The sequence below is a fragment of the Pipistrellus hanaki genome, assembly GCF_964339955.1.
Source record: "Pipistrellus hanaki genome assembly, chromosome: 8".
NCBI lineage: Eukaryota > Metazoa > Chordata > Mammalia > Chiroptera > Vespertilionidae > Pipistrellus > Pipistrellus hanaki.
In genome coordinates this window covers 79,830,046-79,848,652 of record NC_140510.1, presented here as the reverse complement: position 1 = coordinate 79,848,652, position 18,607 = coordinate 79,830,046, and the positions used below count along the sequence as shown (strand labels likewise).

The window sequence follows — 18,607 nt, the reverse complement described above, 5'->3', positions numbered from 1 at the left end:
GACAGGGATCAAGTACTTACTCTTCCTTCTTTGCCAACAGCATCCATTTCGACTTCCCGGGCCCCCTCAATAAATTTCGTCAGCACCACGGGGTGTTCCTGTCACCAGGGAGAACAGGAGGGCAGAACTTTTAGCTGAAATTATCTGTGTATTGCCAGGTAAGCGGTGTACCTTCAGCAAATACCAGGGCAATACTTGCAAAAACACTACACAAGCATGTGAGCCAACTCGTTTTGTGAGAACAGGCCATTCTCTGCTTACAGCGAGACAGAGGCTGCTTCCCAAGTTTCAGGACTCAGTGAACCGAACAAGAGTTTTGAAATTTCAAATATAGACTTCTAGGTGAGTTAGGAAAAAGAGGGGACGAAGGAGATGGCATCAGGGGGTTCCTTTTCTGTTTCCAGAGTTACAGGTAACTTATGGAATAAAATCTGTATTTTATTAATAATGATATGTCATTGTTGTTTCAGGTTCTTTCTGTCTTCCTACACTTATCTTATTCGCCATGCTCGGCACCTTAGCCATAGAGTAAACGTTTGATCAGTTTCTAGAAACGTCATGCTTTTCCTCAGCTTTCAGGTCTTTACAATGCTGTGCTTTCTTCCTTCTCACACCCACGATGTAAATCTTTTAATTGTGAATCAACCAGTTTAAATCCATCTAAAAATCTCTTCTTCGGGAACTGGAACCCAATACCTATATACTACACCTCAACATCATGTATCTTTTTCTATTGTAATGCTCATCATATTTGTGTTTAATTGTAATTTTCTGATGTCACTAGCAAAGAGAGACCTCCATGTGAACAGAGGCTGACCTATCTTTTGATGAGTATAACCCCTGTTACTGAGAACAATACCATTACATAGCAGGTGCTAAATATGAATACATTCATAAATAGATGAGTGACTGATTGGAGGGGGGGGGGGTAGTTTGCTCTAAAATCCCTGCATTGAGTATTGAGTGTACAAGATTCTGCTATAGTTTGATCAGGAGACTTGCAACGGAAAGTACTCAGTCAGGTTATTTCTATTTAACATATTGGTCCTGTAAGCATTCTATTTATATGCTAGAAGGAATATATATATATATATATATATATATATATATATATATTTTAAACAGTCTAACAAGTAGAAGTCCTATGAGATCCAATGTTCAGGCAAAAAAAAAGGGGGGGGGGGGATCCCTGCCTCCTCACTCACATGAGACCGGCTGACCTCGCTGCTGGTTTCTCCAAAGGGGAGTACAACAGGACTGTTGGCAGAGAATCCAACAGCGGGCAGTGTCTCACTTCTGAGCACATTAGTGAAAATGAGTCCGTCCTTCGTGTTATCTGACTTTCACACAAAAGTGAATTTTAAACCCACTTGGTTTTCTTTTTTTACGCTTCTTGTATCTTATCACTCTTTATGTTTATCCACTCTCTTCACTGCCCAAAGGTGGGGGGGGGGGGGAACCATCACACAGAAGAGAGGTCAAGCTTCATATATGCAGGAACACATGCTCTTTATTCTCCTTTGAAAGGCCTCTGATTTCAGCTCCCTCCAAATTCCACTCACCTAGCATCAAACTCCTTTCTATAAGTTGTGCTTTCTCTCTCTCTCTCTCTCTCTCTCTCTCTCTCTATATATATATATATATATATATATATATATATATATATATATATCCACAACTAGCTTTTAAAAGGAAAACATCACTTTCATCCACTACATTACAAGATCTGCAGATCAATAATCCCATTGGGCAAATCTTAAATGGATTGCACTGAGGTAACACCAAAGGAGAAATAAAAACTGCATTAGTCTAGGAAGGTGGTAGAATCGCCACAAAACTACAAACATTTTTATTAACTAAAATGGAATATACCAACGTGAAAAGAAATCATCAGGTGAGGGAAAGCATTTACCATTAAAGTTTCGAGACTGACTAAGGCAAAGTCTCTCCAGAGATGAGAATTAAAAATCAGGGTTCATGAGCATGCTAGGGCAGCCCTTAAAGCTGGGGAGTCCATGGAGAACTTGACCAGCATCTCACCCATGATCAGACTGGATGTTTATCCAACCAGCTCCTGGAGTCTAAAGTCATATAAAACTCTATTGTGATCAAATATGCACTGGTTATCCTCTTCTTCAACTCGCCCTAAAAATCTAAGAGTAAATTCACTTGATTTTTTTATTCCCTTACCTGTAGAAGACTAGTGGGTAAAAGAAAAATGAAAACCGTCCTAACAACATAGTATGCAAAGAAAAACAACACATGAAGTAAAGTAGCAATTAGCAGAAGAGGTAAATATCCACAGGAGGAAATTGCACCCTACCTGAGAGACTCTAGTGGCTTCCTCCAGGAATCTTTTCATCTCATCCTCAGTGAAGACCACATTCATGGCAGACCCGCTGGGAAAAGAGGCGGGGGGAAAAACAGGTCAGTTTCTTTACCACTTTGGAAGTAGAGCATCCTAGACTTGATTGTTTCTCAGAAAGGGTCCAGGAAACCAGAGTAAGTAAAAAGATACCTTTTTCTAAATTGAGACTCCAATTTAATCAACAGAATAAGTGACCAAAGTAAAAAGTCACTGAAGTGTGACAAGAGGGGGTTAGACTTATGATACTGCCCAAAGGAAACCATGGCAGCTCTAGGGATGGCACATCTCCAAAGTTTGTCCTTTCTGATTTATTTGTTTTCACTCTATTGGTTCCAGGTAATGCTTGAACCTTAACAGATTCCTCTCAGGATCTCATTTCTCTAACTCTGTTTCTTCAGAGTTCATTACCCAGCCTAAACAGGTCAGACTACCATCTCAACCAGGATACACAAGAATCTATTTTTTAGTAACATTTGCAAACATAATGTACAGTATGTGACTGAAAAGTATTCAACTCTGTCCTTCTTTTTAAATACTTCAGAATGAACGCTATCTGAAATCTATTTCCTCTGAATATTGATGTTTTCAAAGTGGAATGGAAGGTGAGGAAAGAAGGAAGACTAAGGGGGGGGGGATAAGAAAAAATGTTACTTTCTACTTCCATGTTTAAAAGTATTATTTTTTTTTTACCTTTTCTACTCTATTACAAAATTTTATATAAAGAGTTTTCAATTTCTTTATCTATTTAAGACAGGAATGCTAAGGCTATAACACTGATAATTCACAGTATAGGAAACTAAAACAAAGATATGAAGATGAGAAAGAAAATATACCATAGTCAAAGCTGCTTTCTGGAATCCTCCCTTCAATATTTGTGTGTTTAAACTAAACTAACAGTAATATCTCAAACGAGTAGTATTACTGGACTGTGGTTTATACAAAATGTCATTTGAATAAAGAAGAAAGTTTTTCCACCTCATTTGAAATTTTTCATTATTTTAAAGGATCCCATCTCAAATTCCATTTACACTTTCAAATTGTGCACAGCAAATTGTGTTTCTCTTATTATCCCCTGTTCACTGAAGTAGCTCCTTACATGTGGTAACATCTGAAGAGAGGAAGTGATAATTCACAACTTCTCCTTTGATGATAGGTCTTAGTTTCAAGGTTTAATATAAAAGATCCTCGCTGCCCATTCCCTCACCATTGTAATTCATCTATTTAAAAAAAAATGTGAGCTCAAAAACTCAAAAATTCAAACCAGGGACACCATCAGAAAGTGCTGACAACAATTAAATAGAAAACAGATGCTGAGGAGAGATAGCTCACGTTTGTTTTGGTTTGTTTTTTCTTTAATTGTCCTCTTCTCTAATGTAAAATTATTCCCCCACTGTTTGGCAAGAAGATGCCAGAAACCATGCTTCTAAGATACAGAACTGTGGTGTCTTCCAATTGCCACTCCAAGGAGGAAAAGCATTGAACTGGAGGACGGTGGCATTGGCCCTCAATTTGGCTGTGCTGGTTTTGGGACTGATGATGGACTTACAAATTACTAGACATCAGAGCCTATTGCTATTAGCACACCGCATGCAATTCCCTATCCCTCCATTTTTAAATCATTGTTTGGAAAACAATATATTACCTCAAAACATAGGAAGGTCTCAACAAGCAGGGGTAGCCCACAGACTTCGCGAAGTCCAGTGCCTCATTCTAACGAAGGGAAACAACAACAGCAAAAATGTATAAGCAGTTTAAAATAGTCCATGAACATGCAGAACAGATTCCTTGTAAGTAGCAACCCAACTTTTTCCATTCTCAAAAGACACCATTAAAATGTAAATTGGACATCGGGATACATAAAATGTCTAGTTCCTAATTCTACATAGCACACCTAATTCAAAACGAGTTTGAACTTTTCTTCATTGTCTGAATCTTTATGAGAAGACTCCTACCAATTTATAACCAACATTTCACTGCAATCATGGAAATACAGCAACTTTAAATTCACTGTTCACACCTGCAGGAGTTAATACGCAGGTTGTGACTCTGCAAAGGAGAACATGGAACACAGGCAGGGGTTTCTCTCCTCACCAGAGTGTTCACAGCTTTCCAGGGTGCCTGCGCCACCTTCAGCTCATCCAGGACGGCAGAGAAGATGGAGCGGTCCTCGGCCCTGTCGATCTGCAGCGGGCTGGTGCCCATGATCTTCACGCCGTTCTTGTACAGAGGCACTGCCAGGTTGTTTGGGATCTGGCCTCCCACGGAGATGATGCAGCCACTGCAGGCCTGGAAAAGACGTGTGCAACATCAGCCCACTGAGGCACCTTCACCATCCTGAGCAACTGCCTCCCTTTCCTTATGGAAAATGATTGACAGGACGGTGATGGTTTCATTTCTCCTGTCAATGGATCATATTAGGTTGTGCCACAGAGAGATAGAGGGACTTAATTCTGACTTGCCAGGCGCTTACATGTAAGGTCCCATACAACTCCACATCGCTACCATAGATGAGTTCCTTACAATTACACCTGCAAGTGTGACGGTTAGAAAAAGAAAATCGAACGCATAAATATTCTTATCTCATACTCTACACTGAAATCAATTTGTGCTTGGGCTGCTGCTGTAACTTCCTAAGTGGATTCAGATCCATCTTTCTAACATTGGCCTCTTCTGTTCTCTCCTGGCCCACCCATTCACACTGAGATCAATTATCCTACAAGTTACTCCTACACTCAGAGTTCTCTAAGGGTGCTCATTGCCTGAAGGATAAAGTGGAAACTCATTACCAACAGAGCAATTAAAACTTTCCAAACTATCGATCATCACTTCACCTGGCCCCAGGCAGAAGCCTGGGCTCACTGCCCCCAGCCATAGCTTCCTGCACTTCTTACTTTGCCCTGCTCTAGTTTCCTTCCTCTTTTTCTCCTCTTCTTATCTAAACTCCCATTCTCCTTTAGCCAAAGTCCAGTCTAAATCCTACCTCCTATTTTAGCATCTTCCCTGCTTTCCTGCTACGTTGGAGCCTGTCTGCAGGACTCTAACTGATTTTTTTTAGATCCTATTTCCTTACTGTTTGCCTTATAATCAGTCCCAAATCTTTAACCTTAATCCTCTATTATGAGTCAAAACTTCAACGTTGAAAAAGAAGAAAACACACACAAAATCTCAAAGTTTCTCAAGACTGGTGTCCAGTGGTGAGGGGGAGCTCCTGTGGGCTGTTGGGAACTGGATTTGAAGTTGGAAGACACTTCCCTTCTTGGATCCCACCTCTGTGAAACTCGCCTGAAGGTGCAGAATTCTTATCTATAAAATTAGCACAATAGTACCTACCTACCTCACAAGGTCACTATGAAGATTAAATAGAAATAAACATTAAAGTTTTATACAAGTGTATAAATGACATTAGTATTCATATTAGAAAATATAATATTAATATTCAGGCCATTGATTTTGACATAATTTGTGTTTACTTTAATGACCTACTAATTAAATATTAGAATTGGTGAAGTAATAGATATGTACCAAATGCATTTCATCATTATTTGAAATCATTATGCAATACTCTATTAAAAAAAGAAGCTAATTTCTCTCAGAAATTATAGTTCTGTCTACACTAGGGGTGTCGAACTCAATCAGAGAAGGGGCCAAAATCTAAAATCCAGCCTAAATCGCGGGCCGAATGGTTTACTGAACAGTCATAAACTGACAATGTCATAAACTGACAGCAGAGTGCAGTGATGACAGCGCGGTGCGGGCCACATTGCAAGGCCTGGCGGGCTGGATTTGGCCCGCGGGCCTTGTGTTTGACACATGTGGTCTACACAAACAATTGAATGCTTAAAAGCATTGTAAATTGTATTGAAAATAATAATCCACAGTTCTGCATATTTACAATTGTATTTTAGCTACTTTTATCATCATTTTTATATTCAATATGTAGTTTTTCAAAAACGTTAAGAATTCTTTTTGAAATAATATTTGTATTTGCTCATTTTTAGCTTATGAATGGTGTTAATATTTTAAAAGCTTAAAAAATGAATTCCTCTCAAATAAATGTATACAAAGTCTCATATGTGAATGACTTCAAAATAATCTCTAAAATTAAGGGAGCAAAATTTGGAGTTAACTGAACTAAATGGGAGCTTAAAGTTGAATTAAAAGCCTTTATTTAATAAATATATCAACATTTTTTCCAAAATAGCTGTATGAAATAGATTTTTATTTTTTAAGAGATTAACAACTTGCAAAAGCAATAATAACATAAACTGCTACTTGTTACTGCATACCGTAGACTCTCTGTATGACCTTCACAGTGTCTCTCTGAGGCAGTCATTACTCTTTTATGTCTAAAGAAACTAAGGCTTGGTAAAGGTAGATGACTTGCCCATCTTTCTTAGTTGAACTCAATTCTAAATTTTGTAAAGCGGTTGTGTTTAATCTTTGAATCTTAAGCTAATGATTTTTCTAGCTGGCTTCAGAGGTGGTTAATATTACAGAATACAAGAAGAGCTATTCTAAAACATTCTTTTTTAAAAATATATATATATATTATTGATATTTTTTACAGAGAGGAGGAGAGAGGGATAGAGAGCCAGAAACGTCGATGAGAGAGAAACATCGACTCCCTACCGGGGATGTGCCTGCAACCAATGTACATGCCCCTGACCGGAATTGAACCTGGGACCTTTCAGTCCACAGACCGATGCTCTACCACTGAGCCAAACCGACTTCGGCTAAAACATTCTTTTTGAAAAGTGGTAGATAGAAAAACTTTCACTGGCAAAGCCCTATTCCCATTATTGACCTCCAGAGACACAGCTCATCACTGGGCAGACAAATCTTCCCCACAGGAATGGGTGAGAGTAATGGTGAGATGGTGTAGTGAAGTTTTGTTCACATAGCAGAAGGAATTCAGTAGAAAAGAACATGTTTATAGGACAAAGTTAATATAGGACAGTTTTCTGGAAGAATTCTATTTGAAAATAGCCCCAACTCCAAGTATAGAACTTTCAGGGGCTTAGAGAGCCTGGTATCTCACACAAGTAAATCATCATCATCATAATCACTTAACATCTAAATAGTTTCAAGTAAGTTACTGAAATAAAATATTCTACAATTTAGATATTGTTTCTCTACATACTCTACACTGGCAACATTCAAATATAATAAAACCTTTTTTCTAAACAAATTCCATTGACTCCCAAATTTCCATCACTCTCACCAACATGTGCTTGTATCTTTTTAACCTGGTTTAGCTTCCTACTTTTGAAAACCCATTATCACTAAGCTAATGTCTGCCGCCAAAGGAATATATCATTATAACATTTTCTATTTTGAAAAAATAAGAGCAAGTAGGAAGGAGATTTCAGTATCCCTAGCCTCCCCTCTCACTCAGCCTCTGATCAAGACTCCCTTCAAAGCAACCAGCTTTACTCACAGGGCATGTCACCTTTTTTATTTCTCCTTCATGTTTCTTTAGAAGCACTCCCTTGATGCCATGGAAACTGTTTTGATCCTGAACTAGACCAACAGACCTGGGTCAAGAGCCCCATCATACTTTCTCTCATCTCAGGGAGCTAGACATCCTTGGGAAAGCCCATTGCCCTTCTAAGTGACTCAACTGTGTGCTTTTCAATAAGTTTAGATGTGCTTCCAATTTTCCGAAAATTTACTACGGAATGCCTCAGTGCCCTCAGCCTCACTAGGGTCATCCAAGGTCAGATAAGGACAGTCTCATGAAAGTTGAGAAATACTTGTGATGAGAAACTGTGCAGCCTGCTATGAGGAGAGACACAACCAGCTCATGAAAAGAAAAATACATACACATATTTGTACACGTATGTGTGATTTGTGTAATTTCCTAGGATAGTCTGAAGAATACATTAATTGAATATTGTTCTTATGTTCTCCAACATAACACTTAAAATAACATTATAATATATAGTAGCACTTTAATTGCCAATTAGCTTCAAAAAAGGGCAATTTATTTACTTCTATCACACTGAATACAGTTATAGCGAAAGGAACTCATTAATATCCATATGTAACCATATCCAAAGGCAGTCACAGACACTTATAATCTTTTCTTAAAGAATTCCTGGGGAAATGACTAATTATGTGTGTAAAATGCCTGCTGCTACTGCCTGCAATGCTTAATATTTTTAAATAATTATGTAATTTTTCACATATTTATGTCATGAATCCAGTTTTATTTTAATTTCCCTTGAAGGGAAAGCTGTATTGCTCTCTATCTTGCTAAACCTGGCATTTAAAAGGTGCTCAAGTAACATTTGTAGACTGCAGTTATTCTGATCCCCACCTATGCATCTGAAATGAATATTATGGAATCGTTAGGAAAACCGTGGCAGAGAGAAAAGTAAACATTGTGCTTTTTCTACCTAATGGTTCAAATTTGTTATATTAAAAGGTTAGTAAACCAGATCTAACTAGACAACTATGATGGTGCATCCATCCTAAATTTGTTCATTTTTTCCTTTTTTCTGTCCATTTTTCTTTACACTAATAAAGTCATCACAGTGTTCCAGCGCTATACTTTATACTTTACAATGGGATTTCAACCACAAGCCTCGTGTTACCTTCACAGTACCTGCATGTAGCACATTTTTACATTCATATCATTCAATGACAAAAGAAGAATGTAAGTACTGATCATCAGCACCCACAGGGAAGATACACTCAATAATACTAGAGTGGGAGTGGAGGAGCAACTGTAGGAAAATGCTCCTAAAAAATCACTCGGAATGGTCTCGTCGATCTAAATGGAAAACTAATGGCTTCATCTGACAGCAAAAGAATTAGCTGGTCCTTTGTCAACAAGCAACTTCTCTCCTCTGGGAACTGTGCTTCCTTATGAAGTTCATGAACTAGAGAGAGGCTGCTTGTTGTAATTCTGGATGACCATTCAATCATTCTGCAAATTATCTACCAGGGTTGCTTTGTACTAGTGAATATGTGCCTGGCACTTGTTACCAAGAGGAGTTTTTAATATAGCTGGAATGCTTAGAAAGAAGGAGTGAGTTTTGTATGAAAAATAATCATTCTGAGCCAAGGCCTCGAGAATCTAAGTCTGGGGTGGTTCTTTTTAGAGTTTCACTACAAAATTAGACAATAGAAGACACTGACAGCTTTTTATCCTGAGGGGAATTACAGTATAAATCTATATACATGAGCACATATATAAAGTGTGCACTGCATATATTTTTCTTTCCTTTTTTTTTACCTCCTGTTGGTAGATGTCTAGGATTCTCTCCAAAGACAACTCTTCAAAGTACAGTTTGTCACACTCATCAAAGTCTGTGCTCACGGTCTCAGGGTTGCAATTCACCACCACAGTCTTCTTGCCAAGTTGACGCAGCGTGCGGATACTGGAGACTGCACACCAATCAAATTCCACACTGCTGCCTGCAGAGACAGTGAGATTGGGAAAAGAGGTAGGAGACGCTTGAAGTTACAACACAAAGAGTAGCAGAAATACTATATTGCCAGTCCGTTCAAGCTAAGGAAGCTAATGCCTTTTCCATTATTTTTTTTCTGGCTACATTTCATTTATTTGCCCCTTCCTTTCCTCTTTTTCAATTCAATTTTTTAAAACTCCAAAATATAAATTTCAGATCCATTATGTGTACTATCTTAATAGCAGGAAAAACAGCGACTAGTTAAACAACAATGACATGTCGGCTTGTTTTATATGCTAAGTTCTGCAATAGGGCATATCAATATATGCAGCATACAGAACCTCAAAGTTATTGGAAGATCATTGTAATGATACAAAAAATAGCCCTCATTTACTGAAAAGAAACTCAGAGGAAACGTATTGTCCTCAGTACACAAAGATAGTTCAGTCAGTGATCAGAATACTTGAGTTTTTGTTTCAGTCCTTTCACCTGCCCTGCTGGCTGAAGGCTAAGCCCAAGGATCCCCCTGAGGTGCCTTGTAGCTCTGACATATCTTAATCGATTAGAAGTCCTGTCCTTTGCAAGCATATCCTTTTGAGGTTGGCAAGGCCACCCCATGCAGAGTGAGTGACCTTCTAAGAAGTAATTTGAAGTATAATAATGGCCTTAAATGGCTCAAAATATCACCTCTATTGGGATGCCATAGAACTGAAAGTTCTAGGATTTGTACTCATTCTTGGCATTCGGACTTTGTCTCCTAAAAATTGTTGTCAGAATAAGTTATGCAAATGTAGTAGCAAGTTGATTCTCACTATCAATTAAATGTAGATTTGATTGTCATCTCAGCTAGTCTTCTGTGGGCCATAGAGTAATGCAGAATTTTTTGCATAAATCAGGTAAGATTTGAAGAGGAAGGAAGATAGGTCTAGAAAAAGAAAAGGGTGGGTCCTGGTGACAGATTTTGGGCCATAAAAAACTACAGTAGTAAAAGTATAAACACTTGTCCTCCATGATTTAGCCAAAAATTGATAAACTGGAACATTTAAAGCACTTAGTTAATTGAAAAAGCTAAAATAGACTATGCTGAAAGTAACAAATTAAGACTATATAAATTTAAGTAATCTATTTTATCATTTCCATTTTAGAATGTCTTACAGAAACTAAATGTTAAATACACTTATTAGGAAATATCATTGTCTATTTAAATACATACTTTGCAACTGTAATAGATCTTGATTCATTATTAAATATTTACTTATAAGTGTCTGGGAGGAATATATAACAATTTCTAGTTAGAATGTATTAATCAAATCATATAATGCTCTATGCACCAATAAGAAAAGCTCTTTGCATTTGATGTCAACAGAAATTATATGTTATGTCAGAAACTGCATCTACAAACATAATTCTGGCTAATGTGCATAGATCTTTGTGAAATATTATGCTAGGAGAGAAAAAGTCAAAGTGAAATTCGTTCCTCAATCCCAGTGACTCAATTTAGTTCATGAGGATGAAAGTGATAAAGGGATGATGATGAAATGAAAGGAGAAGGAGTTTGGGTGGAGGCCACATTTGAGTCCCACTTGTACCACTTAATAGTTGGATATGTTTGGGCTTCACCTCTCTGAACCTCAATTTCCTAATTTACAAAATATTTATTATGATAGCATCTATTTTACATACTTTTTAGAATAAAAAACATGTGAAAAGTACTACATAACCTGTAAAGCCCTATGTAAACATAAGTTATCACTTTACCAATGTGATATGGCCCACAGCCCAGCACCATCAGTCCATGTTCATCAAATTTGATATCATGCTCCTGAGAGGACAAAAAAGATGTTTAAATCATTATGTTATTATTCCCTCTAATTAAACTATGTGTCCTGCCTTTGAATGCGTCTTTCTCATTCTTACTCTTGCTGACATGCATCCTCTATGAGTCTGGGAACTTCTAAGTAGAAAACTATAAGAAGCTCTACTTGTTTGTAAAAAGAATAAGTTTGATATTTTTTTTAATTAAATAGTCATTAGAACGTGGCATAACTGTATGGCTCATGTAAGGATTATCCTTATCTTCTAAGTTGTTTGATTTCATGATCTTAACACAGTTCCTCAAAGATAAGTACAGAAAGACATCATCACATCTGATCCCCATGATGTCTTTATTATCACTAGATAACCAAAGACAAAAGACATGTATTCCCCCATGTGTACCATTTACTAAATCTAGAGCTTTCTGATATCGCAGTGTGGCAGTTTATACCTGACCATTGTAGGTAACATAGAGGTAGTTTGTTACTGATGGGTATTCTGCAGCCAGTGTATCAATCTGAAAAAGAAAATACACAGATAAATAAATAAATAAATAAATAAATAAGTTTTCCTCTTCCTTTGTTATAATTTCTCCTTTAAAAATGATTGTGGGCCCTCTCCAGTTTGGTTCAGTGGATAGAGTGTCAGCTTGAGGACTGAAGGGGCTCAGGTTTGATTCCAGTCAAGGGCACATGCCAGGTTGTGGGCTCGATCCCCAGTAGGGGGCGTGCAGGAGACAGCTGATTGATTATTCCCTCTCATCATTCATGTTTCTATCTCTCTCTTCCTCTCCCTTCCTCTCTGAAATCAATAAAAATTGATTATTTAATTTTTTTAAAAGAATATTCTGGGGGGTTTTCTTGGTGCTTCATTCATATTCCTTTAATGCCTTTTACTACCCCAAAAATAAAGACAAGAAAAATGATGTACAATCCAATTGTTTTCTAATTCTGAAAGTAAGGAGGGGGGAAAAAAAAATGAAAGAATTTAGCTATCACCTGAGCAATAATAATAATACTTATCCCTGAGTATCACTGAGTCATTATGGTAGGACTTCTCATGAACACAACAATGTGCTCAAATAATCAGCAGGTTACCAAGGCTTACTCAGCCAACTGGTCTATAGCAGCTGCAAATAAAATCTAAAATCAGAGCAAAATGACCTATATATAAGGATGTCTTTGGTTCACAAATTAGTGCATCTGATTCAAGGTACCTATGGCAATGAGCAACTGGAAGACACAAATTTTATAAAGCCTGAGGGAGGGGGAAGGAGACAAGTTTTCACTGAACAAAAAAAAAAGTAAATCAATGGAGGTAATTCAGCTCTTAAGGGCCAGAAGCTCAGCTTAGAGGGCAAGCTAGTGTCAAGCAGGTGATAAGGAAAAATGATAATAATTGCTGAGTGGAAAATATTCAGCATCAAGCCTGAGACCTAAGAGTATGCATGTGCCCCCTGAGCACACAGGAAAGGTCAGTGATTTTAAAGGACAAAAGCCAGCTGGTGGTACTTTAAGCCAGAGATGGCTTCTTAGAGTGTAGTAAAGGCCAAAAAAAAAAAAAAAATCACAATGGTGCACCTATGGAAGTTCTTATGTGATTGTCATGAATACCAGATGAGCTCATTATGCCAGCCCTATCACAATGAATACTAAATGATCCATAATGATGGAGCACTTAAAATAAAGTATTACCTTGTAAAAAGTTAGTGCCAAGAGAGATAAGTATTCTTTTCAAGAGCCTCAGCCAACACGCTAGGGTATTACAAGTCCTTCTGTTACATTAAGGATTTCTCTTTCTACGGATATATTTGCACTCGGTCAAAAAGCAGAGGAGAGGACATTTTGATTTTTTTTTTTTTTTCCTCATTTAGGCCGAGAAATTCATGTGCTCACTCGTACCTTTACATTCCAGTTACCCCTTAACCCTCCCCTTTTTAAGCATACCTAAATCCTGTGCTGAATAAAATTGGGCTGCCATTGGACAAGCAGAGTCACATTCAAGTTCCACCACGATTTTTACTGACAATGTCCCTTTGAGTTGGTACCCACATTTCACTTGGGGAATCTTGAGAAGAAACGAAACTACTTTACCTGTTTAACCCAAGGGTGGATGTTTTTCTTTAACCTCAGCTCCCTGGTCTGGGCCTCAGTCAGCTTGAGGCATTTGGAGATCTGCTTGTCTGAGAACCCAATCTCCTTTGCCCTTTGCAAGGTTTCTGCTGGGAGGGACTCACTAGGATTTAATGAGAAAGAGACTCATGTTTCAAACAACCACAGTAAGAAGCAGTGAACTATTCAATTTCAAAAGCATTCAAAGTCTTTATTTTCTAGATTCACCTTGTTTAGATCTATCTTTTAAAAATACACAAATAACCCACTAACACTTATGGCCTTTATGAAGTCTACTATCTGCAACGCTGATCTCAATATGTGGATTTCTACTTTCACTCCGTATGTACCTTCTTATTTCCTGAAAAATGGTTTCTGCACTTACTGTCCTAATGAATTTCCTCTTTAAAAATAATCAGGAATTAAGGAATTCTTCCTCAATTTTCATCTCCTATCCTATCAGCATGTTTGATGTGCCGCTCAAAGTATCTTCCTCTGGCTTCTGGTAAGTTGCTTCTCACCCTACTTTATTAATTCCAACAACCATTTACTATTTATTTCCAAGGCTCTATCCTCCAGTATTAGTCTGGCTCCTTTTTCTCCCTCTAACTGTAGCCTGTGCCATGGCTCCATGTAGCACAAGTCGTCAATGACACCCAAACCTGCAGCCCTTTCTCCAGTGTCTGACCTGTGGTCCAGGTCTCTATGTGCATGAACTTTGAGAATCACCTTTACCTGGGCATCCCAACGTTGTATCTGACTAGAAATTTTCTCCATAAACTGCCTTTGTTTCCTAATATCACATATCTTTTTCTGTTAAAGTTATTGTTTTTGTTTGTTTGTTTGTTTGTTTTTTGCCTTATGATTATTTTCCACTCAAGCCAGATTTATCTCCTCACTCCCCCCATGCCCCTATTCCAATGAGGTGGACTGGATCCATGGTGTTTCTCTTCTGCAAAGCCTTGAATATTCCTGTTACCTACCCAACTTCTCTCCACCTCCCAAGCACCTTTTTTAGGTCAACAAAAACCAGGCTTCAAATACAAAGACTTCTCAGTCTGTTCTTATCTACAATGACCTTCCTAGGCTCCTAATTGATGCTTACGTTTTGAATCAAGTTGGAATTTGGAAGCCACTGCTTAACATGTCATCACCACCTGGTATTTTAAATGTCTCTTACCTTTATTTATTTTATTGTTAGCAACCAGACTTTTTCCCTGCTAGATTCAAGTTCCACAAGGGCAGAAAATACATTTGACTTATTTACCAAATTATTCCAAAGACTAGCATGCTGTCTGGCCCTCAAACATTTACTAAGTACTTGTTAAATAAATGAAGATAACTATGATTCTATGGCTTTTTATTTTATTCAAAAGACTAATAAGCTATTGAAATCAGCTTGTAATTAGAATTCAAAACATACACAAAAATAATTTACATAGACCCAATGTTCAGAAATATAGAATACTACTGTAAAAGCATCTTTAACCAAGTAGCTGTGACCAGCAATAGTCAGTACAATAAAATTCTGTTATGATAGTTTGATAGCCAATTAAATAAAATTAAAATGTAATAGTGTATCATCAGATGATCTAATAATAAATAAAATATTTTCACTGAAATTCTGCTATTAGAATGTAGTTGAATGAAACCCATTGTATTTTGTTCATTCTATTCTTCAATCCTCTTTAATTAATTCACATTCTCAGTTTGGAGAAAAGAGAATTGAGTTGGTATATTTAATAGCTATTTCTTTGGGGTTTTGATATCAATATTAGTTTACACTTTTGCAGCTACAGCTCTTCCTATTCAATACACTTTTTCTATAACATCTAAATTCCTTTCTGTCTCTCAAATCAATTTATTCTTCCCAATGAATTTATTTTCTTCTTTTTCTATTCCCATTTAGATTTTTAACCTTCACAGGTATCTGACAAGCATTCTCTCAGAGCAACATATTTACCTGCCAAATTCTTGAACACAATCTGATTTTTTAAGTATTATTAATCACTTACTATGTGTGCCAAGCACTGTGCTAGATTCTGTAGAACTGTGCTGTCCAATATGGTAGCCACTAGTCACACATACAAATTTAAATTTGTGTCAATTAATTAAATTACTTTAAATTAGAAATTTAGATCCACAGTCACCCTAGCCACAGTTCAAGATGCCCAACTGCCACAATGGAATGATAGAGACTGATTCAACACATTTATGGGGAGATAAGCTATGTGGTGAAATGTGAGGTCAGAAAAAAAAGAGATAACAACGTGAGTGGTTGTAGCTGAGAAATACTGTGGCAGTAGAGGGATGAGAAAAGAACCATAAAGAAAATGTAGTGTTATATAGATGAAGGCGTTGACAGATGTGCTATAAGCAAGGGCAACTCCATTGCAATCATTTGAGGCAGCAATAGAGATCATAGGTATAGGAAAAAATGGAGGATTTGTAGTTGGAAAAAGTAAGAAATTGTGGATGATGGAAGTAGAGCCACATTCCCTGTCATTCTTTAACACTTAGTAAACATGTACTGTGTATCGGGCTCTGTGCTACCTATTTTAATGGCAGAGAGATAAAGTATAGAATCTCCACATTCAAGGAAGTCAGAGTATATTAGGAGGCAAGCTGTACGGATGTAGCTGTACTGTGAGAGGTGCTGTGAGAGAAACACATACAACAGGAGGCGCTCAGAGGAAGTGTGCCCGGATTCTGCTGGCAAAGTCTGGAAAGGCTTCTGAGCATCTGAGAGTCTTTGAAACATACAACTTTATGGAGGTTAGCTTTAGGGTTGCCCCCAAAAATGTTGTTGAGACAGAAGCAGAGGAAGGGATTTGCTGTTGTTGATATTTGCTTTAGAAAGGTATATTTCCACTTTCTGTGCTAAGACTATGTTCCTAAACCAATTGCTCATTTGTTTATGTGCAAGTGAGCATTCAGCCTCAAAGTGGAAGTGCTTGAAAAATAAGCTCCTTTTCTAAATTAGAAATTTGGATGATGTTATTTTCAAATAAATATCTTCAATGATGACTTTTGTTAATGTTTGCCTGCATGAGGAAAAGCTACACATTTTCTCTGTGATCTGCAATTACATGAAATGCATAGGTATGAAGGTTAAGTGGAGAAACACAGTACATATAGCACTGTATCAATTCTTACCTATAGATTTTTTTTTCTAGCTATTTGCTAGAGCATTTTTCCATCATTGTGGGATAGCAGTAAAAGAACAGATGAACAAAGAATAAGTAGATCTTCAGTAAGACATTTCTTTTATTACAAACACTATCTGAGGCAAAACCCATACTATATTACTATACTGACCACCACACTAACCTAAATAACTAAGCCTAACCCAGAACAACAGTGTACCACACACATAAGAAACATGACATAAAAGTACCATCAAGCCTATAATTTGACTATGGACAAGCTTAAAAGCAACTTTTTCAAGTCAAAGATGACCAGAAGTAATATATTAATCTTTAATCTTTGGGTCATGATTTGGGGTTTTTTTGTTATTATTTTGTTTTTTGCCTTGAGTGATTTTTGTTTTTCCTATATGGACTATCATATAAGAAAATAATTATAATGAAATGATTCCTCAGAGGTTCCCATATTGCTTTAAATGAAAGTTATAAATAATGATGTTAAACCATCAAACAAACAAGAAACCATTCAAATTCCTCCGGCTTCTATTAGGAGTGCAATACATTTGCATTTGTTCTGTCCACATTCAGCTATGTAATGTTTTCCTTTGATGAAATATGCACAATTCCTCTTATTCTTGTCCACTAAAAGCAAGTTCAATAGAGTATGTAAAGATATTTCCAGCAAATATACAAAGTGTTTCTCCACCCACCAAATAATATTGAACTTTTACTAACAAAACAAATTTTTTAAAGAAAAAGGAAGGCTGATTGATAGAACTAGCCTAATGTATAAAAATACAGTGAATTAATTTTGTGCTCAACTCTGGTGACAAAAAAAAAATATGTCACTAGGAGTAACGCAGTTGTTACTGTTCCCCATAGCATATCCACCCCAGAGAGTTTTCATTATTTAGCAGGATGCCTGAGAAGAGCAACAGCAACACAAAATAATGAATCGTGAATGATAGAATTTCAGAATGGGAGTGAAAACTCTCCTCCATTGGTGCCCCCTCAGATCATACCAGGTGACAGTCTGAAACAGGTGCATCAAGCCGGGACCGGTTTGGCTCAGTGGATAGAGTGTCGGCCTGCAGACTGAAAGGTCCCAGGTTCGATTCCGGGCAAGGGCATGTACCTTGGTTGTGGGCACATCCCAGTAAGGGGTGTTCAAGAGGCAGCTGATCGATGATTCTCTCTCATCGATGTTTCTAACTCTCTATCTCTCTCTTCCTCTCTGTGAAAAATCAATAAAATATATTTTAAAAAAAGAAAGAAAGAAAGAAACAGATGCATCAAGCTAGGCCTGCAGAGTGCATGTTTTAATAAGCCCACAAACTGAATCTCAAAATATTTTTTTGGTGAGCCAGAAACTGCTTTAACTTTTGTCCAATATTCAAATAATTAGATCAATAGCATGATATATTTTTAAACATCTTGAAAATTAGCATGTATTAATTGGAATGGCATGTAAATACATGCATGTTCATCTATCTCAAACTGAATGCAAATATTGGGTAGGTATGTTCATATGCAGTTCAAAGTGACGTATGTTCTATAGTATTTCATTCATGGTCTTGCTGGTTGTTCATGTCTATGCTTTAGACATGTCCATGAAATAGCAAAAAGCACTTTACAATGCCCCTTACTGAGAAAAAAGATGTTGATTATGACCTACTCTGGCAATTACAAGGACAGAGACAAGTTAGATCCCACCCACCTAATTCTGTAGGGCATCCCTAACTCCAAGACAGA

At 37.2% G+C, this 18,607-nt stretch overlaps 1 protein-coding gene across 1 annotated transcript in view; it reads right to left on the bottom strand.

Moving 5' to 3' along the window:
• The window catches only part of CPS1 (carbamoyl-phosphate synthase 1), a 109,003-nt gene that overhangs the window by 21,802 nt on the left and 68,594 nt on the right, over window positions 1-18,607 (bottom strand). The window contains exons 22-29 of the mRNA XM_084891408.1: window positions 13,692-13,833; window positions 12,050-12,115; window positions 11,542-11,605; window positions 9,609-9,790; window positions 4,460-4,654; window positions 4,011-4,078; window positions 2,324-2,399; window positions 21-98 (exon numbers count right to left, since the gene is read on the bottom strand). Of these exons, the coding sequence (XP_084747534.1) occupies window positions 21-98; window positions 2,324-2,399; window positions 4,011-4,078; window positions 4,460-4,654; window positions 9,609-9,790; window positions 11,542-11,605; window positions 12,050-12,115; window positions 13,692-13,833 (871 nt within the window). The remainder of the gene's footprint in view (window positions 1-20; window positions 99-2,323; window positions 2,400-4,010; window positions 4,079-4,459; window positions 4,655-9,608; window positions 9,791-11,541; window positions 11,606-12,049; window positions 12,116-13,691; window positions 13,834-18,607) is intronic.